At 41.4% G+C, this 23,158-nt stretch overlaps 1 protein-coding gene across 1 annotated transcript; it reads right to left on the minus strand.

Moving 5' to 3' along the window:
- Nucleotides 1-507: 507 nt before the first annotated feature.
- On the minus strand, nucleotides 508-22,918 carry CALM2 (calmodulin 2). The gene is made up of 6 exons (XM_048842856.2): nucleotides 22,761-22,918; nucleotides 17,455-17,485; nucleotides 5,506-5,649; nucleotides 5,321-5,427; nucleotides 4,262-4,397; nucleotides 508-1,153 (listed from the first exon to the last, which is right to left on the minus strand). The coding sequence occupies exons 1-6, from the start codon at nucleotides 22,761-22,763 to the stop codon at nucleotides 1,125-1,127; spliced, it is 450 nt and encodes a 149-aa protein (XP_048698813.1). The 5' UTR covers nucleotides 22,764-22,918; the 3' UTR covers nucleotides 508-1,124.
- Nucleotides 22,919-23,158: the final 240 nt, after the last annotated feature.

The following is a 23,158-nucleotide window of genomic DNA, read 5'->3' on the forward strand; positions in this document are numbered from 1 at the left end:
TCTTAATCTAAGGCCAGGTATTTCAAAAAGTTACTAAGTCTAAGTCTTAACCCTAAAGTATTTACAAGCACATGTGCTCTGGAGTTTCCTTTTGATAAAATTACTAGTCTCAAGATCTTTAGTACTGACAAAGTCCCATCAGTCGCAAGGAAAGCAAACAATTTTAATTAGGTCAACTACAGAGTCTTCCGTATGACAGCAGAAAGGCTTCAGATGGTGGGCAGGGAGTCAGACCATAGCAACCCGTTTTATTAAAGTTCCAGCCTTCCAGACAAAATACTGAAGAAAGTCACAGAACTACCTGGAATAGTTTCTCCAAATTTAGGATTAACATGATAAAAATGGCCACTTTCCCCAAGACACTAGTTCTCAGCATTCTTTACTAGTCATTTTAAACAAATATCTAATCCACTCAGCATGCAGATCATGATTTACTTGTAGAGGTTATTAATCTCATTGTAGAGTTGCCAGTCTAATACCATAAATAATACAAGGATACACAAACAATATGGGTAAATTGAAATTTTTTTTATTGGAAAACAAATATACAACTTGGAATGGATTTGAGGCAAATTGTGCCATAAGCAGATTCTTCTGAAAATAAGTGGCTAAACAAAGTTTAAAAAGCATAGTAATAGGAGAAAATGTTTTTTTCCGGTACAGGACCAGTAGTACAAAAAATAGTGTACGAGTACCTGGATAATACACCCGTTTTGCAATAGTGCAACTTTTAAGTTTCATATTGTTAACTATCAATAGTCCACGCAGAGTTAAGGCTCCACATTTCAACAACATGCTAAGTTTCCTAAAGAAAGCTACTTTAACAGGCATAACCCAGATGTTCCCACATTTGATCAACTCCAACTAACTTTAGATGTGCAGAAGGGCTTAAATATCCAGAGTAAGCCACATGCAACATTTGTTACTTTGATCAATTTTCCAAAAAATTATCAGAACAATGACAGTAAGATAAAGGGAGAAAAACATGGAGGAATGGAATTCTAATTACTATACATGCATATTCTTTTGACAGTAAGGGAAAAACCTTTTACAGATAAGTTACAAACAGAGAAGGCAAATAAACAATTTTGTACAAGAAATTTAACACATTCTGTACAATCTCTTCACTTTGCTGTCATCATTTGTACAAACTCTGCAAAGGAAAAGAAAGTTGTATTAGTATCTCACAAACTAAGTTCTTATGCAATTAGACTACAGGCTCTCAGAACAGAAAGGAATCTCCCTCTACACCAGTGGTTCCCAAAATGGGGTTTGTGAACCCCTGGGCGTTCATGAAATGTTGCAGGGGATTCTTGGGAAAAAATTCCCTAATGGTAGGCTGAGCTGTTCATTAGGACCCTGGGCCATACAGGGACAGCAGTCTGGAGCCTTCCAAGAGCTAAGCAGATCAAAGCAAGCAAATCTATCACACTGATGAGATTTAAACTTCAAGACTTCTTATATGAAATTGAAAGGGAGATGGATATTTTTTCCTGGTTTTAAAATTAAATAGGCTGCTAGTGTTTATAAATTATGAAGTTTAAGCTTTGTTGTAATGTGCATTGTTTGCCTGAACTGTTCAAGACCTGAATGCTTGTGTAGGAGGAACTCTGAGTTGGCTTCTTAAATACCTTGATGCTGTTTCACATAGATCTGATACTCCTAATCAATGTCTGAGATGTCTCTTGCAGGAAGGTGTTTGAAGTTAGGCTCTCTTCTCCAGCACTCTATTCCAGGAGAACCCTGTGACCTGCATATCAGCATATCATTTGCTGCAGTTTTAGTTCTAAACTTACTGGGGGTTGGCTTGTCCCACTAAACATAAGGACATTTGTGGTATTGAGTCCCACAGCGTTTTGGGGCCTTATCTTACACCTCATACCACAGTTAGGAAATATTTCTAGCAGGCCTCTAGAAGGCCATAATTAAGTCTTCAGGAGGTTTCTTTGACAGATCTTTAGCAAATGCTTAGCAGCTGCAGATATTTGTCTGCTTTGAAGAGACTTCCACTCTGTACAATACTATTGCCCTTTGTTTTACTATTTTACCCAACCAGCTTTGATTGGGCAAAGACCACATTACCAGTCACTTTCATAGGAGACTGATTGTTAACTGCCATGAAATACAAAATTGAAATAACTAGTTTATTGTGTTTGCACAGAAGAGGCTGCAATATGGACCAATGAAGCAGTTGACAGTTTAGGGGTGACTTGATAACAGTCTAAATATTTAGATCAAGAACCCATTAACTATTTTGCTTACCAATACAGCAAAGATATAACACTATCCAATGGCTGAAAGTTGAAGCTAGAGAAATTCATACTGTGCATTTTTGACAGTGAGGGTAATTAGCCATTGGAACAAATTCACCAAGGGTCTTGATGGAGAATCCATCACCGAATTTTTAAATCCAGACTGACTGCTTTTCCTAAAAATATGCTCTAGGAATTATTTTGAGGAATTTCTATGACATGTGTTACACAGGTCAGAATACACCACCACAATAGTCCCTCCTGACCTCAGAATCTATGAATCTTGGTCTCACTGACCTAGGGATGAGCATGCTGATGGGGTGAAGTTTGAGGGCAACTGGCATGCTCTTGGGTATTGACTAGCCACTGAGAAGCACAGGGAGAAGGAGCCACAAAGACTGCTGGAAGAAAGGGGACCTGCTCTCCCAAATGAGCAGCACACTTCTCTTGTTAGGAGAGGGAAGAATGGCAGGAGAGGTGGAACAGGTTATCAGTTCCTAATTGCATGTGCTTTCTTCATACTCTGGTCTAATTTCTCTGCTTCAGCTTCAAGGGAGGGGACTAGCCATTCATAAAGGGGAAGAAAAGGAAAGAAACCCAATTACTAAAAGAGAGCTCTCAGGGTCTAGATTTTATGTATATAGTGAAACATGATTTATTTGGTCCTGGCCATTAGAGTGTGCTTAATGTTAGCTGCCCTCTAAAAAATTGGCCTTTTTGCTTCAGGAAAAGTGGAACCTTTTCTGTGAAAAATAGTCCCTGTACTCTCTCTACATCTGAGACTAGTGCTAGACTTTGTCAAAATGGAAATAACTGGCTATATATAGGACTGATAGTTGCTTGTTTCTGTAACTCTGTACACTAATTCTAGAAGTCTAAATGGTGGTTGCTTACCCTCTTTTACTGCAATATAAATTGGAGTAGCAACTTTGGACCCATTAACAGCATGTCTATAACAACTTAAATGGCTTCTCACTCCAAAGCCAAAGCTTAAGATATACAGAAAGGTGTGTAATCTTAGCTGACTAGAAATATTAAGGACTATTACAACTGAAGGATTTGATTCTTTTTTAGGTATCCATAAAGACTCCCTTCGTTGCCCTAGAGTTGAGCTAGAAGTTATCTGTGGACATGAGATCAACTAGGGTCCTTACAATATGTATAATTCCAAAGGATAAAATGAAATCCTAACACTATCCAGCTTCATTCCAAACAGTAACCCTTTGACACTATGAACACATGACCAAGCACTCAAATTTAAAATTTTCATGGATTTAACAAGTAAAGAGTCTTGGGATACCAGTGAGCAAGGAACACAAACCTGGTATAAGTAGGTCACTGCTGTACTATTTCACATGAAATGCTTTATATATATTTGTTAAGTCTAGAGTTCTTTAGAGTACAGGGTTTAAGGAATTTTCTCCTCAAATTGAAGACATTTAACTAACTTTGCAGGTGTAAGAATTCAGATTTAACTCTTGACTAAAGACTTCAATGGACTAGACTTCCTAGTATGGTTTTCAGATGAATAGCTTTAAATTGGGGCAGAGCTAAATAGGTGTACAATCACCAGTTAAACTCACCTCACTCGGTACAATATTATACTGGAGGGAGCTACTGGTTCTGGTTGAGTTAGTTTTGGGAAGGATTTTGAGACACTGCATTAGTCACCTGAATTTAACAGGTCTTTATAATGGTTCCACTGCCATCCTTCATCCCTAGAAGTAAAAGCAGCAATAAACTGGTATCTATAATTGGGAGCCAAAGAATCACTTATGCAAGTATTTGAGGAGCTGGAGTGGATTTAAATTGTACCAAATATATACAGTTAAGTACCCTTCTCCATAAAAATCCCTACATTGAGGAGATATTTCCTACATAAACAAATTCTTGTAGTCTGGTGTAGCTGAATGAAGCTTGACTTCAGCTGAACACTTCAGGTCATCCTTATCCACCAAGTAGCTCCTCAGATCAGAAAACAAGAATGCATTGTTTCTAGTGAAATTTACCTTCATAGTTTACTTGACCATCACCATCAATGTCTGCTTCCCTAATCATCTCATCAACTTCTTCATCTGTTAGCTTCTCTCCAAGATTTGTCATCACATGGCGAAGTTCTGCAGCACTAATATAACCATTTCCATCCTAAAGAAACAAGTTTAAACTGTTTAAAGAGAATTTCAATGTGAACCAAATAACCTCTGAAATTACTCTACATACAGTACTTCTAGACAAGAAGTAGGAGCTTCTCTAGAATGGAAGAGTTGCTAATTGCTCCCTCCATCACAACACCACTTCCAGAGGGGAAGTGACCATGTCAGAATTGTTTTCAGTAGTACCTCAGTAATTCATAAGTAAAAGCCAATAAATTAACTGTACAACTGACTTAACATGCATATCATATCAGCTATAACATTCAAGAAAATCTAACTGGTCTGATTTGATGTTTCCTCTATAAACAATTATGTACAAGCAGTAAGTTGTGGCTGTTCGCAACCCTACTTTGATACTGTACATTCGTAAGTATAAGGAACGAGCCATTGTTTGAATTTAAGCAGTTTTTAGTGCATTAGAATATATCTAAAAAAATCCATGGAGTTGCAGCCAAAGTGTTTCGTACTTCTGAGAGCCTGTAAATTTATGGAAGCTAGGATATAATTTCCAGCTTACAACAAGTATGTGGACCATTTAGATAGGCACCCGAGTGCCTTACTGAAGTATCTCCTGAAATTTGTCTACTGTGTGACACTCCTGAAAGGGATCTCCCCATGTACATTAAGTGTTGTAACATGCCTCCCAATGAAGTTTATTAAGATTTCACAATCACCCCAAATAGGAGTAATTTCCCATTGACTAGCACCTAAAATATGTCCAGGCCTTCTATTTGTTACATGAGAGGATCATCCAAAGTCCAACAATAGTGGCAATTGGTAGTGACTAAGTATGATCTTACTACTGTATATAGAATTTCTAGACTAGTCATTTGGGATTTAGTAGTAAGAGTTATTTGGAATTTGTTTTATTCAATCCCTCAACTAACTTGCAAACCTTATACGATACTTTAGTACCTTATCAAACACACGGAATGCTTCTCTAATTTCTTCTTCACTGTCTGTATCTTTCATTTTTCTTGCCATCATTGTCAGAAATTCTGGAAAGTCAATTGTGCCATTGCCTGCAAGAGAATTAATTCTGTTATTAGTAACACATTTAAGAAGTTTATATTCAACAAATTGCTTCTTAGAAAGCTTACCATCAGCATCTACTTCATTGATCATATCCTGTAACTCAGCTTCTGTGGGGTTTTGGCCAAGTGACCTCATCACTGTCCCCAATTCCTTTGTTGTTATAGTACCATCACCATCCTTGTCAAATAGTGAAAAAGCTTCTTTGAATTCTGTTTGACAAGACAAGAGATTATTAAAACCAACTTAATTTGAAATGACTAATCAAAAAGTCAAGATGTATCACCTGTGATCAGTTACAAACACTTATGGTTTCCTGTTTTAGATTAGGCAGGTTATTAGTTATTTCAGGCACTGAATTTAGTTTTCTAGAATACTGTATCTAGAGCCCTTGCTTTGAGGAAAATTACCCGAGGGCATTCTGTGCCAAAAAATTAAATCCTGCAAATTTTTTAAAATAAACGTGGCGGCTCCACCATGGCATTGGGGAGCACAGGGACACAGACTCAGCAGCGAGGCTGCACCCAACTCTGACAGCCCAAGGACCAGGCCTGCCCCAGAAACACCCCAGGGCCCTGCCACTCCATGTGAGGTGCAGGCAGGCATGCTCCAAGTGTGGAGGGATCCAGGAGTGGGTTGATAAGGTTCTGTGTAAAGCAATTTGGGTGCAGGCAGCTCGGTGGGGGAATCCAGGTGCGGGGCAATCTGGGTGCAATGTTTATGGGATGCTGCAGGGGGTCCAGGTGAAGATGGTTTGGGCTCAGTGGGGATCCACGTGCAGGTGGCTCATTGGTGTGGTCCAGGTACACGGGGAATGGGGCGATTATGGGTCCAGCAGAGTGAGGCTCTTTGGGAGGGTCTGGGTACGAGGGGGTCTGGATGCACAAGCATTGGGTGGATGGGGGAGCAGCTCCCTGTACAGTGATCTCTCTACAGCTGAGGAGTGATGTGTGCAGGGAGGGGCAGGAGCTACAGAGTTTGCTAAGGGAGAAATCTGGGGATGGGTTTGACACAGATGCTGTGCAGGGGAAGAGGAAGTCCCATCGTCCTCAGCGCAGCCAGGACTAGAAGCTGAACCCGGAACAGGGTAGAAGCCACCAGCTGGGTCTTCCCCAGTCCTGTTCTCTGCCCCACAGTCATTTACCTCTCTGCTGGCTGCCCTGGGCACGCAAAACACACTGCTGGGGAGGGTCATGACCCTGCTCTTGTGGCTTCCCCCATCAGAAAGTCATTTTTCTGCAGGGAAGCAAAGAAATCTGCAGGGGACATAAATTCTGCATATGTGCAGATTTCCCCCAGGAGTAGAAATCTCCCAGCAAAGTCTTTGGGTCTACCAGGCTTACCTACAGAACAATTCAATTAAAGTTTGAAGTAGAGCATTAAGTTTGAAGTAAGTCTGAGAAAAGCTCTTAAATATTTGCTGGAGCGAATTTCAACTAGAACTGGAAACCCTAAATGTAACTCAATCCTTTCATTCATAAAAGTGGAAGGCCATCTGTCAGTACCTAGTGAGCATTCTCCCTAACTGAAGGGGTTGTTTAAGAAATGTGCCTATTTTTCTAATATGAAAGGGTTAGCCATAGATTAAAGTTTAGTATTAGAACTAGTAGCAGTGAAAATTAAACAGTTTCTATGGAAATGAGTAAGTTTTCCAAATTTGTTTGATTAGCCCTAGCATTAGTGTATTCTATACTCCATCTTAGCCAATTTCTGGATGGCTCTACTTTAAATTCTCTACTTCTGCTGATCTAAAGGAAGCATGCCTGAAGTGAATAAACCCTATCAAGTCCACTTGTGGAGGTTTAACTGGTAAGTCCTGTTACACAAGATACTCAAAAGCAGCAGGTTCAAGCCATCTCTTATGATGAGAAACCAGAGGAGCCTCTGGTACTTATGCCTAATTCAAAAACAAGTCACTTGAGTTTTAAGTCAAATGTAAACCAATGAATTATGAAAATGCATCATGATGCAATCAAAAGGAAAATGGCCACCTAAATCAGGACATTCTTGTTAAATATTTCAGCATTTGACTTTGGTCAAATAGATGGTCAACTCACATTATTTGACCCACTTGCCAAACAACCAAGCAAGGCCATGTTTAAGACTTTGACCATCAGCACCATAAGTCACTAAACCACAGGAACGATTTGAAAATAGAGTAGACGGGAACAAAAGATTGACACTTCATTAGCAGCCTTTTCATATACTACTGTCCAAAAGTGCTAGTGATGTTTCATCTACATTACTGAAGTAGGCAGTTACAGCTATTTCAGCTACAATATCCTAGACAAAAGTAGCCTTTGAACAGCAACCTTTCATCCTTAAGTGAAAAAAAATTCAGAAGTATTTGGCTCTTGTACACTTGTAGACTAGTTACAGCTCAATTTCTGAGTGCTCAGTTGCACTTTACTCTTCACTAGAAATATCAATCAATCCATTCAGGTGGGTTAAGTGCAATTGTGAGTATTTCCAGGAGGTATTTATTTGCTCCAGTTCTAGCACTGCTCAAAGTAAGCCTTCAGAGCCCTAAAAAGTTGTGATTAAGGATCAGTTTAGAGACAAATGCCTCTCTGCTACCTGAAAGCACTCCCAAATACCAAGTACATTCCCCAAGGAAGATTAGTACAAGAAACACTGTTTGGCTGCACAAGCCAGTAATGAAGCTGTTGGAGTCCATACCAAAAACCATCTGCCTTTAGCAACAGGCACCCGATTTAAACTTAAAAGTGAAGTTTTACTACTAAATTCACATTTTCTTTGCATGAAGCTAGTTTGAGCCTTAATGACTAAATTATGAAAATTCTGCCAGCTAAGCATAAGGCAGGCCACCTCCCCAAGAGGCAGTAGCTAGGTCAACAAGATAAGTTTTCCCAGCCAAGCAAGTGCTGTCCACACCAGGTGTTAGGTCAGTTTAACAGCATCATTCAGGGGTGTGGATTTTTCCTCTAAGTTTCTCAACAGGAAGTATTCCAAGAGAGTTCTCACTTACACACCCATCTGCAGTAGTCACAGTAAGTTGTGTCATCAACTACTTAGATGACTTTGGGCTAGTCTATTATTAGACTATAAAGCACTGCTGCAGCTTAATGTGGCTTGTGTGGTCACAGCAGAGCACTTGGAGAGAGAGAGCGTGCTCTCCCAGCGCTCTTAAACCAAACCACCTGCACAAGGGGTATAGCTACTAGCGTGGCTTCCACCACTGGTGTACTGTCTACAATGGTGCTTTACAGCACTGAAGCTTGCTGTGCTCAGGGGTGTGTTTTTTCACACCCCTGAGCAAGAAAGTTGCAGCGCTGTAAATTGCCAGTGTAGACAAGCCCTAAGACTCATACACTGCATGCTGAATATCCCAAGGCACCTGTAGTTCTCAACTGGGGTACATGTACACAAAGATCTTCCAGAGGGTTCATCAACTCATCTAGGTATTTTCCTAGTTTTACGACAGGCTACATAAGAAGCACTAGCAAAGTCAATACAAACTAAAATTTCATAAAATTTGTTTATATACTGCTCTATATAGTATACACTGAAATGGAAGTAGAATATTTATATTCCAATTTTATAATATGATAAAAATGAGAAAGCAACCATTTTTAAGGTAACAGTATGACGACACATTTTTATGTCTGATTTTGTAAGAAAGTAATTTAAGTGAGGTGAAACTTGGGTACACAAGACAAATCAGACTCCTGAAAGGGGCACAGTAGTCTGGAAACGTTGAAAGTCACTGTCCCAAAGCACTTTTGTTAAAATGTGAATTAAACATACTTTTACTGAAGTGAGCAGTCATATGTTAATAGAAAATGATCAGAAGTGCACTATAACAGGGTTTCTCAACTTTTTCTTTGAGCCCCCCCCCCCCCATTATAAAAACCTCAACAGCCCAGCTGTGCTGCACCAACTCCCACCTCCACTACAGCAGTGATAAAGTCTAGGAAATAGGACCCTGAACATGTGTAAAAGCCTGTGGATCAATGGTGGGAATAATGATGAGTATGAAAATGTTTGAAGCCAGTGTAATCTCTTACTAGAGCAAAGGTATAAAACAGTACTGTTTTCTATAGTAAGCGTAAGTGGGCAACTACATTCTGTACCAGCTGAAGTTTCCAAATGGTCTTTAGGAATAGCCTCAAGTAAAGCACATTACAATAGGTCAATTTGGAGATCACAAAGCCATGGCTAACTGTGACAAGAGCTGCATCACAGAGAGAAGACAGACTCCTGGCCAGGTCTCATACATGAACACACATTCTTGGCCAATACGGCTACCTGGACTTCTGGAGGCACCTGTGGACCTCACATCTAGCCCTTGTGGCTGTGGAGAGTTTCAAAATGTGACCCCAGTGCATCCTAAAGGATCAAAAAGCAGGAGGCAAATAAAAATACCAAACCTATTTTTACATAATCATTTTTGCTACCACTTTCTCAGTCTTCCCCCAAAACAGAGTAGGCTTGGCAAGCTGGTCAATTGACCAGTCAAATATTCCAGCAAGAATGCCCTGATGTAGGTAGTGGCCTATGCTTTGGATGGCACCATGATGCAGTCTAAGTGTCCTGATCACTCCTTTCAGTGCATGCTAATGACATCTGTTGAAAAATGATGAACTAACTGAAAGTTAAGTATCTTGATTGTTCTAATAGATTTGAACCAAACCTGGCATACAAATATATACAATACACATGGCCATTTACAAAGCACATTAACAAGTTAAGACAGTCCCTGCCCTGAAGGTCTTGCAATTTAAGCTAACTAGACAAACATACAGATGTTAACTCAGAAAGGAGTGGAAAGGGTTTACAACCACAAAGGACCTATCTACACTTAAAACGCTATAGTGCTTCAGTGTACACCAGAGGACCCCCAACTGAGATGTGCCCCTCTAAGCGGGTGCGGAGGAACATTCGGGGGATTGCAGCAGACCAAGCCAGGCAAGGGAGCACCACCAAGCCCAGCCCCACCCATAGCTTTACTCCAGCCCCGCCCCAGCTTCTGGGTCCATGCCTGACCCTGTCCCAGCTTTGGTACAGCTCTGCACTTGGCCAGTGGCCCGGCTGCCAGTCCCCACTGTGGCCTGCCCACAGCTCCGTCACCCCCAGCTGCCGGCCCCAACTGTGGCCCACCTGCAACTCTGGCCCCTAGCCACCTTACCCTGTGCCCTACCCCAGCCTGCTCCTGGCCCCAAAGCAGGGAAAAGGGGACATGACCCTCAAAAGTTTGGAGGCCACTGGTATAGGTCATATCTACGTCAGCAGGAGTGGTTTTCCCATTGAGGTGGGTAATGCACCCGAGAGGCTGTAGGTAGGTCGATGGCAGAACTTTGTTGCACTAGTGCTGTCTACACAGGGACTTACCAATGTCACTTAAGGGTGTGGATTTCAGACCACTGAGTGATATAGCTGGGTCAATCTAATTTTCAGTGCAGACCAACCTTAAGCCTCCTCCCCAACAAAGAGAAAAGATGCACAGCCATCAGGCTGCTTGAAGAGCTGCTCAACTTCCTACCTAGCATACAAGCATTTAAAAATCACTATATAGTTATGTTTTATTTTCATTTAATTTTTCTTTTGTAACTTCAGTCTTGAACATTCATATTTAAATACTAACCTAACACTGCTAAAGAATGTAACTAAGAATTTCACTTCATTGTGTTCTTCATTTTCTATGTTAAAGGAACTCAGTTAAGCCTAATTACAAATAAGTTACTTAAGTACAAGGCTATGGCTAAGCCTACTGCAGACCATAAAGTCTTGCTCTGATACTATTCTAGGATATCGTTAGTGATTTAAACTTTGATCATTTGACAATGTTTGACCCATGGTGGATAAAAATCTTGTTTTTTTTTAAAAATCGGACTTTTGCTAAAATGCTTTGAGGAAAAACTTATCTAAAGATAGTTTTAATTAAGATACATTATAGCTCAAAGATATCTCATCATGGAATAGGGATGATAAATTCTATAGAATGAGACAATATATTCATGTAATGTTTAAGTTTTGTAAATGAGTTCCAATAGTTCATGGATTAGGGACCCAATCTTATGGGGTTCTACAGGCTTCTCTTTACATTATTTAGGTTAATCTTTCTAGCTACCCAATGGGACTCAGTGCTCAGTCTAGAACAGGGGTGGGCAAACTACAGCCCACAGGCTGACTCTGGCCCCTCAGGGCTTTGGATTGGGCCTGCAGGATTGCCACCCCTGTAGCACCGTGGGCCCTGCTCTGGGAAGCGGCCGGCATGTCCCTGTGGTCTGGAGGGGGGAGCTTCAGGGGAGGTACCCACAGACAAGTGCAGCACATGGAGCCCTCTGTGCCCCCCCCAGGGGCTGCAGGGACATGGTGCCAGCCTCTTCCCAGAGTGCACTCCAACCACCTGCCCTAAATTCATGGCCCTACAAGCAATTTCCCCACCCAGATGTGGCCCTCAGGCCAAAAAGTCTGTCCATCCCGGTCTAGAAGATACCATCAGAGATGCTTAGTTTTGCAGTTTGAGAACTGTGGATGTGTCTCCAGAGGGAACATGCTTGTTAACAGCAAAAATGTTTTAAAATAATTAAATAAAGAGAAGTGAGAAATAAGACCTCAACTCTATTGTGCCTCTGCAAATTTGTGTTCACAGTCAATCCCTTACCACTCTCTAAAAGTGCAAAGTTTCAGAAAGTTCAATAAACAGAAGATTATTGGGGTGGAATAGATCTGGACAAGAATAAGTCTGGAGATAAATGTCAGAAGCGAGGGACATACGCTTGTTTTGTTAAATTATTATGTTTGCTGTTGAAGAAAAAACCCAGAATACTTAATGTTTTAGTTAAAGAAAACAACTAAATGTCTGCCTCATGATGTTCTCCTCCTAATACAGGATGGCAAGAAAATCCTCTAAATATTAATGATTAACCTGTTGAATTGGAGATATTTATGAAGTCACTGAGAGGGGAACTAACTGCTTCAATTACCTTTGGTAAATGAAATAACCAAACAATCATTCATTTTCTGATATAGCTGTAAAACTAATCTGAAACGTTTTCAAAATAAATCAGTTGAAAAATGTATAGTGTGTATCTTCTAAAAATGAAACCTACATCTTGGAGTTGTGAAGAATATGTATTAAGGTTATAACAACCAACAAAAATGCACTTATGTAGAAAACCATGATTAAATGGAAAAAAGGAGTACTTGTGGCACCTTAGAGACTAACCAATTTATTTGAGCATAAGCTTTCGTGAGCTACAGCTCACTTCATCGGATGCATACTGTGGAAACTGCAGAAGACATTATATACACAGAGACCATGAAACAATACCTCCTCCCACCCCACTCTCCTGCTGGTAATAGCTTATCTAAAGTGATCACTCTCCTTACAATGGCCCACCTTGATTATCATGCACATTGTAGCTCACGAAAGCTTATGCTCAAATAAATTGGTTAGTCTCTAAGGTGCCACAAGTACTCCTTTTCTTTTTGCTAATACAGATTAACACAGCTGTTACTCTGAAACCTATGATTAAATGGAGTCTTCCCAACTAGTGTTTTAAATCAAATCCACCCCGGTTTGACCAATATTTGACAAGTCAACTGTCCAATTATTTTTGGACAGTCAAATACTCAATTAAGGAAAAGTAGCAAGTTAGTTTATTGTTAGGACAGCTTCCTGAGCCAATTCCTAATCATCTCAGATGTACTAGTACCCTGTCCTCCTACTGGACAAGGTAGCAGTCTCCTCCACTAATAGACCCACACGCTGATCCACAAGGTATTCAGGTGCCTGATTCCTAGTTTTAGGCTCCATAAGCCTCCCACCCAAACTGTAGGTGTCTAAACTGACTAAGTTCTTGGGGTCAGGGTTCCCTAGGGGATCTATGTTTGACTGTGCATGTGCACTGCTGCCTCTCTCTAGGTGCCCAGAGGACTAGCTCCTGTGCAAGCCCCAGAGATTCAGTTGCCTAAGTTGCATGTGGGGCCTAAGTAGGCATGCTCAGAGGCTGCCCACTGGAGCAGGTACCATTCAAAATCTATGCATAGGAAAAGGCACCACCTCCACACTTTCTGCCTGAGGGGGTAATTGAATCTGGTCTCCTACATATCAGGTCAATGTTCTAACTACTGGCTTAAAAGAAGGTGGGCACTGATACCACCTCCACCAGAGGAGGTGGTGAGTTAAGACACCTACTTCCCTTTCATCTTCCTTGGCAAAGAGCTGCCTTCTGCAAATTGCAGTCCAAATTTAGATGCCTATCTCCAAGAGAAGGATAGGGCTTAGAATATGTCCCACTCATCATCATCTACCATTGGATGGCTTAGGAATCTCTCCACCTATTTTGCTGGCTTTTGACTCCTGTTCAAAGGCACCTCTCTCTCCCCATTCATTGTAGAGGGAAGCCTAGGCATCTGAAACTCAGGCTTTGTGGACCTCAGTGTTGTTTTCTTGATTTTCTAGGGGTTGTAACTCCTAAGTCCCTTTGTCGATCTGGTCCCCAGTATCTCCTTCCCAGATTGGGTCAGCCAAGAAAGATAGCTCCTACTCAGATGTGGTATGCTAGATAGGTAGACCAACTATTTCCAGAAATTAGTTGTTTGTTCCCAGAGTTTCTGCCACTATTCTTGTTGACCTCTTCCAGCTAATAGTCCAATCCACATCATCCATAAAGCAGAAAAGGTAACTTGTTGCACCAAACAGTAACTTCAGCATAAATTAAGACCACATGGCTCCACCAAGCTGTCAAAACTCAGACTAATTATACCTACTGTGACTTCAAGTGCTTTAATAAAGCCAATAACTTTTCTAAACAGCCATGAAAAAGTTTCAAGCTTTCTCTATATCATTGTGAGACAACCTCTGCCACTAAGGCTATGTCTACACAGGCAATTGAATGACAAAACTTGTGTCTTTCAGAGGTGTTGACCTTCCCCTCCCCCAAAAGGCAAAAGTTTTGCTGTGACAAGTGCCAGCGTGAACAGCACATTGTTAGCAGGAGAGCACTCCTGCTGACAATGTAAATGCCACCTGTGCTGACAGATTGTTAGCAGGAGAGCTGACAAATAGTGGCTACACTGCATGACTTTTAATGGAATGGCTGTAGCGACAGTCATGTCACTAAAAGCTGTGTAGTGTAGACATGACCTAACTCTTCAGAAGCCTTCCTCCATCTACATATCACAGGGACTTCAGGATTAAATGTGGGCATCACTATCAAGTTATTGTTGAATCAAGAGGGGTCAACTGGACTGTCTCAGCACAATCTTCCAATATGAAATCCAAGTCTCAACACTAGTATTTTTGGGTCTCAAGCCACCTGGTATAATACCAGTTGTCCTAGTCTAACATAGATGAAGACATTTGTTGAATAAGCTGCCACTTCCTTCACTTGTCTGAGAAGTGAAGGTTTGAAGAACCCAAGCCCCCACTGCCATCTCAGATGCACTGAAGTACGTTTACTACACAATGCAGTTACTAGTTGTATGCCACATATTCAGAGTGCATCTCAGATATAAAGTTTTGGGAAATAAAATTGAAGTGTCAGAACCACAATTTCAATCCAGTTTTTATTCCCAGGCTGCACATTATCTTCCTGAGAAGATCTCCATCAAATTTTACTCTCTCAAGATTTAACAGTGTGCTTAGACAGCCACACTTATGTACAGATAAATTTCTCCATTTGGCTAGAGAATTTGCACTGGCTCTTCCACAAGTGTCTTTGCTTGCATCAAGTACATTTGTAAATGCTGTAGTGTCATGGAAACACCATTATTTCCCCCATATTACTGACTGCAAAAGAGCTGTCAAACAAAAAACCCACTAAAAGTGTACTCAGACAAATGTGAATTTTCAAGATGAAACTAGACAGATCAAATGATGGAAAGATCCTAAACACCTGTAGATCCATTTCTTTTTCTCTTAGTACACCAATAGAAGCTTATCACTGACATGCATGATCAAACCTGGCAGACAAAGTGATGTAAACTAAACGGATTATGTACATGTTTTACATGCATTACAGAATCAGTAACTTGACACGTCTGACTGGCATAACAGAACCTTAGACATGAACATGTTAAAGCCATAATTGACCTATTTTTCAAACTCTCTACTCCAATACAAAGATCTCAAGCGGAGCTGTTTTTTCACTTTTAGACTTCAAAGCCATTAGGCAGTCATTGCTGTCCAATCAAATCAACACAGGGCTGTCAACATTTGCATTATCCCTGAAAGTGTCAGATATTGACTTTTCTGTGTCCTCGCAGAGGTCACCAGCACAAAGACTACTACAGCCTGTAAGAGAGGACAACTGAAGCCTTAATTTAAGCAACAAGTAGATATGATAGTCTGTCAAACAAAACTTATCTTTAGCAATAAAACCCTTAGAAAGTTGAAAGATGTAAGCAGCTATCTATAAAGCCCTGAGGCTGAATGAGATTGATCTTACTGCCATGGTACCTATTTTACCACCATTAGATAAAACTTTAGACTTTGATTTCTGGAGTCCATAAGTCAGTTTAACTTCCAAAAATTAGCAAGAGTTTTCAGACTTCAGCATAAATACACAATACAGTCCCACTGCTCTTCAGTTTCAGAACTGTGCTCAAAACAAATGCTGAGAGGATACACAAAGGTTTGAGAATATAAACTGTGCTAGGAAAGGGGTTACTTGCATCTAAAATTTAATTTTTCTGAATATGAAATTAATGCTTAGGAGCAATCTTAAACATGGGTAACAGTTATTTGTTTATACTTGGGACTCAGGTAAGACTAGATTTCAATGTTTATTTTGAACATTAGCATCTTTACATTTAATTCTAATACTATGTAAATATACTTTTAATAGCAGGAAAGTACTTCAAGATTTAACAGTATTTACTGAAACAGTATGCCCTATTCAAACTCAACCATTAACAAGATCTGCATTCTGTATAGCTAGATAACCCAATATAGTAATAGATGAAGACTAAGTCAAGTCCGAGTTAGTTCATCTTCTGCAAAACCAGCAATCATCATGAAATCCACCTGCAACCCCATCCACAAGCAAGTAGTGAATGTTTATCTCAGGATGTGGGGGAATTTAATCCCTGGACTGTACTTTTGAAACTTAGACCCACACTCACTTCAAGAGTAACAGCATTAAGCAAGACGTCTCCACACATAATTCCTGCTTTTTGCATATAGTGTAGGTTCCCCAGCTAAAATATTATGCAAAAGAAGTTAAAATATTAGTTCTTATGCTATCTTGAATTTGCAAATGAGCAACAAGGCAGCAAGACCTGCTAAGCAATTATTAGTAATAAGCAGAATTCTCAGAGTTCATGAGATTTTATATTTGATGTTACAATAAGCACGGACAAAGCTTGGTTACACAAAATAGGCACCTTTCAAGATGAACAATAACTAGTGCTTTACTTTTAGAGATGTAAGTACCTTCATTGACACTAAAGTAAACATTTTACAAAATCATTAATGTTAAAAGGAAGAGTTAGTAAATACAGAGCCAAAGTAATATTTAAAGCTTTATAACAGTTAAGGAATATGGTGCTCTAAATCATTATATTGAGGCTATCACAAAATAGGTCCAATTTAACAATGCAAAGTAGGACTGAAAGAACAGGCTTCCCCAGAATTAAAATAAATATTATGGGGTCTGAACTGTTTTCAAGTAGAGAATTATTCTTCAGAATCTCAAAATTAGACAAACTGATTTGTATGCAACGTTACCTGAAAGGAAAGCCAAGTCTAAGTTTCACTTGCAAACTAGAGATGGCAACTTCTTGTTTGTATTTTCTATATTTAGAAACAGGGATGCTTGAACAATTTGTATAGTGAGGGTGCTGATAGCCACTGAACCAAACTGTAAGCCCCATATATAGTGGAAAGCACTTCAAGCCAGGGGGGTGTGGCAGCACCTCTAGTTCCAGCACCTGTTTAGACATTTAACTTACTCATTATGACTTGCCACATGAACTAAGATCAAATCAATTCAGTGAAACTTCAAGTGTAGGGGTTTTTTTTGTTAGTATAGCATCTCAAAACTCACCTGCAATCTGCTCTTCTGTCAGTTGATCAGCCTATAATAGAAAAAATAATGTTATATTCCAGCAAGAATACTTATTTGCAAAAGCATATTCACTTGTGAATCTCTGTTCATTCTTAGGTACCTGAGCCTCAGTGCATTTCAATGTTCCAGCTTAGTCCTAAAGCTACAGAGCTGATTCAAAAAATAGTCTCAAAATATACATCTTGACTACAGCAGGACTAGTCACCATTTTATTTCCTAGGTTGTTAAAATACCAGCTAGTAATGACCAAATACTGAACAGGGCTGAATATAGAGCAGTTAACCTAGGTAAGAGCATATATCCAATTACTAGACTCCTGAGCCATCGAGTCCCCTCTAGACAGTGTTTAGAGGTATATCAGTATCATCAATAGTGAAGACACAGGAGTTTAGTCTATAAATTTAATATGCAAGGTCTGTCCATTGTTCTCTTCCAAGTTCCATGCTAGGTTCAGATGCAGACTAATGTAGATTTTGAAGAGACTAGAAAAGCCATCACTAAAATAAAATGTTTCCTAAAACAAATGATCTTCATGTGTCTGTTGAAAGCTTCCTGTATGAAAGGCTGGTGATCAAATAACCAGCTTGTACTGAAAGTTACTAGTGATATTTGTATTCAAATGGTTACAAGATTTTTATCTTACAAGTTTGATTAAAACAGTCTTAAATTTTGTATTTTAATACCTTTTGACTTTTGTCTTAGGCACCTGAATCTATCCTGCATTACAGCCTGTACAACTCTGCATTTGTACAGGCTGTAATGTACATACAAATGTAACTCTGCATTTATTTGTTTAAAGTTGCACACCTATAAACCTTCAATTAGTTTTAGTGTTGGGGCCTTACAGTTTTCCAGCAACAAGGACAGTATTAAAGCCAATTTCAAGTAAGTTCCCTTTCGACAGAAAGCAATGGTATGAGGAGTTTAGTAAGAGTCTCTTTAATTTTCAAAAATAGGTGACCTTTAAATAAGCTTCAGACATTATCAGCATTCAGCTGAGGTCATGCTGTTCCAACTTTAAGGAGTATTTCTAGAAATTTACCCATTAAAATTCCATTGACAGAAGATTAACCTAATAATCTGCAGCTACTCTAAACTCTTACTTTTGTGGCAGGCTTGCAGTGTTCATCCCACACATGAGTGGGAAAAATTAGAGGGAATTGTTATGTGCACCATCACCTTCATACTGGTACACGTAACATAATTTATGTGGTGGGGGTGGGGCTGAGGAATTCAGAGTTTAGGAGGGGGCTCCAGGGTACAGCTGGGGATGAGAGGTTTGAGGTGCAGGAGGGTGCTCTGGGGCTATGGTAAGGAGAGAGGACTCCCGCAGCAGCAACTGGGCTGCAAGGGGAGGATGCCTCTCTGGGGCTGCGGCCACCGGATAGGCACCCCTTCCCTGGCGGGTCCAGGCCACAGCTAGGTCCAGGCCTGGCCACCCCAGCTAGGTTTGGGCACCCCAGATGCAGCAGGTTGAGTCAGGCTCATTGGGGCCAGGGGAGGGGAGCCCCTCCCCCAGCAGGTCACCAGGCAGGTTCTTTAGAGATGTACATACCTTCGCTGACACTAAAATTAACATTAGTAATTTTGTAAAATGTTTAAAAGAATAGTAAATACTGAGCCAAAGTAATATTTAAAGCTTTACAACAATTAAGGAATATGGTTCTCTATATCATTATACTGAGGCTGTCACAAAATAGGCCCAATTTAACAATGCAAAGAAGGCTGCTGTGTGGCCACCCAACTTACAGGGAACTTAGCAGGCTTGTATAAAAATTTGAGATTTCAGCACTGATTCTCTTCTCCCAATTTTTATTGTGACCACTCATTTAGTGAAGTTGATCAAGCTAGTCTTTCAAGGCTAGTCTTAAAACTAAGAAATGGGAGGACTACTGCATGACATTAGAGTTTAATGTTGCCATTATTCTCAAACTCATTTCACTTATGAGAAATAAGATCTTTGTCCAGGGAATCATCTACTCCATCTATTGCTGGAAAAGGAATAATGAATTAAACAGGTAATTTACAGAAAGAAAAATGGGGAACAGTTTCATGTATTCAAATTTTTATTTTGAAGAGTGACATTTGTGGAAACAGGGGTTATACTGAATTTGAATATTCCATTTAATTATTAATAATTTGCCCAGCACTTCAGGAAAATTGGGCTATGATACAGATTTAAGAGACATGGCCTACAAAGTAAATGGACAATGCAGTAATGACCACAGGAAAAAAAAAAATCAAATAGCTGTTCATTGCATCCATTAAGTCACCTGTGACCCATCCCACAGCACTGAATTAAGTCCCACCACCTCAGTTTGGCAGAACAACAGACATGTCCACTATTTTGTAAGCTTCTCTAGCTACAGATGCAAAAAGCTATACAGACTTATCAGGTCCAGTTTTTTTTAAACAAAAAGTGTATTAGACAAAATTTGGACAGAATCAGACAGTCATCCAATTCTTACATGGCATACTTTCAAACACTGCTGCATACTGCAGTGCCAGTCAAGTTTATAGAAAACATCCTTGCAAAATTAGAGCTGTCTGCCTTTAGAATGTCATTCAAAGCTCATACTACAAAACAAGCAATACCTTCCCAGTTACTTTTATAGCTCAAACAGACTGGAGCAGATGTACCACAGTTCTGTTAGAGGATTTATACCCATTAAACACTCCACAAACAAGTTAAGTAGTGAGCATGTCACTCACTAGTAAACAACAAGTCAGTACCTGGGAGTTTCTAAATCCTATATATTGTTCACAAATCCAGCTCATTTGTTGAGTGTTCCCCCGTTCCCTAATTTAAGATTTCCAAGTACTTCCTACCTCTGAAAGTGACCCATGCAAATAATCCAATAGATCACTAACCAGAACATTTATCCTACTTGTGGCGGTACTTGAAGTGGACAGAAGTTTTGGAATAAGAGGGAGATGGTCTATTGAAGCCTCAGATGTATAGTCACAGAAAGTAAAACAAAAAGAGCAACAGAATTGCATCGTGGGTGGGATAGGACTGAACAAACATCATCTGTGGACGAGCCCAGCTCTGCAGGCACTGCTGCAATACAGCAACTGAAGGTGTAGTCAGCAAGTCTGCTGCTATATGTCCCCACAAGCCAATACAGCCCAGAGGCATATAGCAGAGGTTATGCCTTCAGTTCTGAAGCTGGAGTAGCAGCTACAGAAATAGGACACTACCACAGTTGCCTTAGAAAACTTCCCAGTGCTCATACTATGCACTTAGGCCAGTATATACAGGCTTTAGATTATTCACACCTTGCTTCAGGAACACTTGTTTACCCATCAGTTTGTTCTGAAGGTATAATCTGACCAGCGTGATCAAGGATAGTTTCCTACCCCCCCCACTGGTAACTGGAAAGCCTTCTCCACCTGACTTTTCTTCTAAAATATCATCTTTTAAAGAATATAATTGCTTAAGTTGATCTGTGAGAAAAGGGGATGATTTTTTGTTTGCAATCAAAAACCTCCAACTTTTCAAATATATTTCAATGCACCCTGAAATATGTTGTTTCCTTAAAGTTTCGCTCCAAATTTACAAGCTAGATTGCGGTATCAAATTAAATCTTTTCTGTTAGGCACTCAAGATTAGAGCTGAAGTTCAGCAACTTATCTGTGGTCAGGTGATTAAAACAGCAACTAGAGAGCTTAAAGCAAAGACCTACAGTACTAGTTATACAGTGCAACTCCTGAACAGTGAATGCACCCCCTAGAGGTTGAACTGTGTACTAGTTAAGTCAAACCTTTTGATTATTCCTATCAATAGCTACACAAGAGGACTAGCCATCCTGTGCAGACTTCAACAGTTCTAAGATAGTTCCACAGCAGGCAGTGGAGGAGCCAAATCAGAAACAAGTTAAAGCCACAGAAACAGATGCAACTGTATTCCAGAACCTAGAATTTAGGTGAAACACCTGTTAACTATAACCAGTGCTGACACAGTTATGCTGCTAGGAAGCACAAAATCAGCAACAAGAGAGCTGGATTAGTATATAATTACATATATGTTGTCACAACTTGAGTTGTGGGCAAAGCATTATGCACAGTCTAGTACATTCAATTTGAATAATCATCATTCTCCAGTTTAACCAAGTTTGGTCCGCTGGTAATGACCACAGCCATATTGAAGATGCCACCATGTCCCCTGGTCACACCCTTCTCTATATTAAGAACTTGCTTGGCTCTTGCAAGCTAATCCAGTTTTGGTTTGGTAGGAAAAAGACTACAAGACAACGTAAGCATTAAATTCTTTCGTTGCTATATTGAGAACCTATTTCTGATATACAGTATTTATTTTGGTATTTGTCCAGCTCATCTAGAGTAGTGGCATAATCTGGAGTCTTGTTAAACTGGCATCTTTCCCCACCAAAAGGGGATACTACAGTTGCATTTTAGCCAGCACCCTATTTTAGGGGTTGGCTTAAAAATCAAACCGATACTGAAAACAGCTACTGAAATAAAAAGGACCCCTTTACACTGTAAATCTAAACTTTCCTTTAATGGGACGGGCAGTAATAGGCACTTACTAGTATTGCTTTTTCTTACTGGGCAAAGAACTTCACTCTGGGCGCATCAGAAGAGCTACTCGCTCGCTCCAGGAGCTGGTCCGGAACACTGGACGCGAACAGATCCGGCGGGACTCGTCTGCTCGGGAGACGAGCAAACCCGCGGCCACCGAGAGGAGCGTCCGGGTGGAAGCCGGCACCGAAACGCAGTGAAAACCCTTCGCCACAGTAAGGAAGCTCCCGGCGCGAGGGCCGCCGGGCGAGCCCGCCCCGGAGCCCTGCGCCAGCCTGGGGACAGATGGGGCGGAGAGGCAGCCCCTCCCCAGCGCCGCGGCAAGCCGTAGGGCTCCGCGGTGCGTTGCCAGTGCTCGGGGACGGCTCCCCGCAAGTCCGGCTGGACAAGCGCCAGGGGCGGGAGATGCGGCTAGTGCCGCCACTGCCGGCTCCCGGCACCCCCCAGGGTGCTCTTTCCACGAGAAACCGTTATTTGTCCGCCCTCCCCGCCCCCAAGCATCATGGCGCTCACAGCCAACTGACCGGACAGTTTGAATCGGCGCCGGCGCCACTCGCTCCGGGCGGGAAGGTCGGACCGCGCGCGCGAGTCGCCTCCCCCCCACAGACCCCAGCGCTGCCCCGCCGCCCCCTTTCTCCACTCCCGCCCCACTCGCCGCAGCCCCGCGAGCCCGCTTCTCCCCCGCGGACCGGGACCCGGAGCTAGCCCGAGGGGACGCGCAGTCCACCCCACCCCCACGCACTCACCATGGTGGCTCGGCCTAGCGCTGGGGGGTGTTCGAGCTCAGAACGCTGTAGCCAACCACTCGCTGCCTATCCACTCCGCGGCTCGCCTCACGGTCACACTGAGCCCAACCCGCTGCCCAGCAGTGCCTCATAAACCTCCTCACGCCCCTCCAAGATCACTGCGCGCCCCCACCCCCGTCGCTGGAGTAGGAACGAGTTCCGGCTCGCCGCTCTCCTGCCTACAAACCCTGCCCCCATCTCGAATCTGAACCCGCACTGTCCCCAGGCTCCAGCGGAGGAAAGCGTCGGACACGGGAGAGCAGGAAGATTCCTCTTGGGGGAACGACGGGAGCAAGGGCGAGCATGGCGCTACTTTTCCTGGCGGAGGAACATTTAGGAAAGTGTATCTGTGGCGCTGA

The sequence above is a fragment of the Caretta caretta genome, chromosome 3 (assembly GCF_965140235.1).
Source record: "Caretta caretta isolate rCarCar2 chromosome 3, rCarCar1.hap1, whole genome shotgun sequence".
Classification (NCBI taxonomy): domain Eukaryota; kingdom Metazoa; phylum Chordata; order Testudines; family Cheloniidae; genus Caretta; species Caretta caretta.

Excerpts from the sequence above, each read along its gene's own strand:
- CALM2 (XM_048842856.2), bottom strand. Across the intron at positions 5,650-17,454 it reads GACAGAAGAGCAGATTGCAG|AATTCAAAGAAGCTTTTTCA; the intron begins GTGAGTTTTGAG and ends CTTGTCAAACAG. Across the intron at positions 4,398-5,320 it reads CATTCCGTGTGTTTGATAAG|GATGGAAATGGTTATATTAG; the intron begins GTACTAAAGTAT and ends TTGTTTCTTTAG.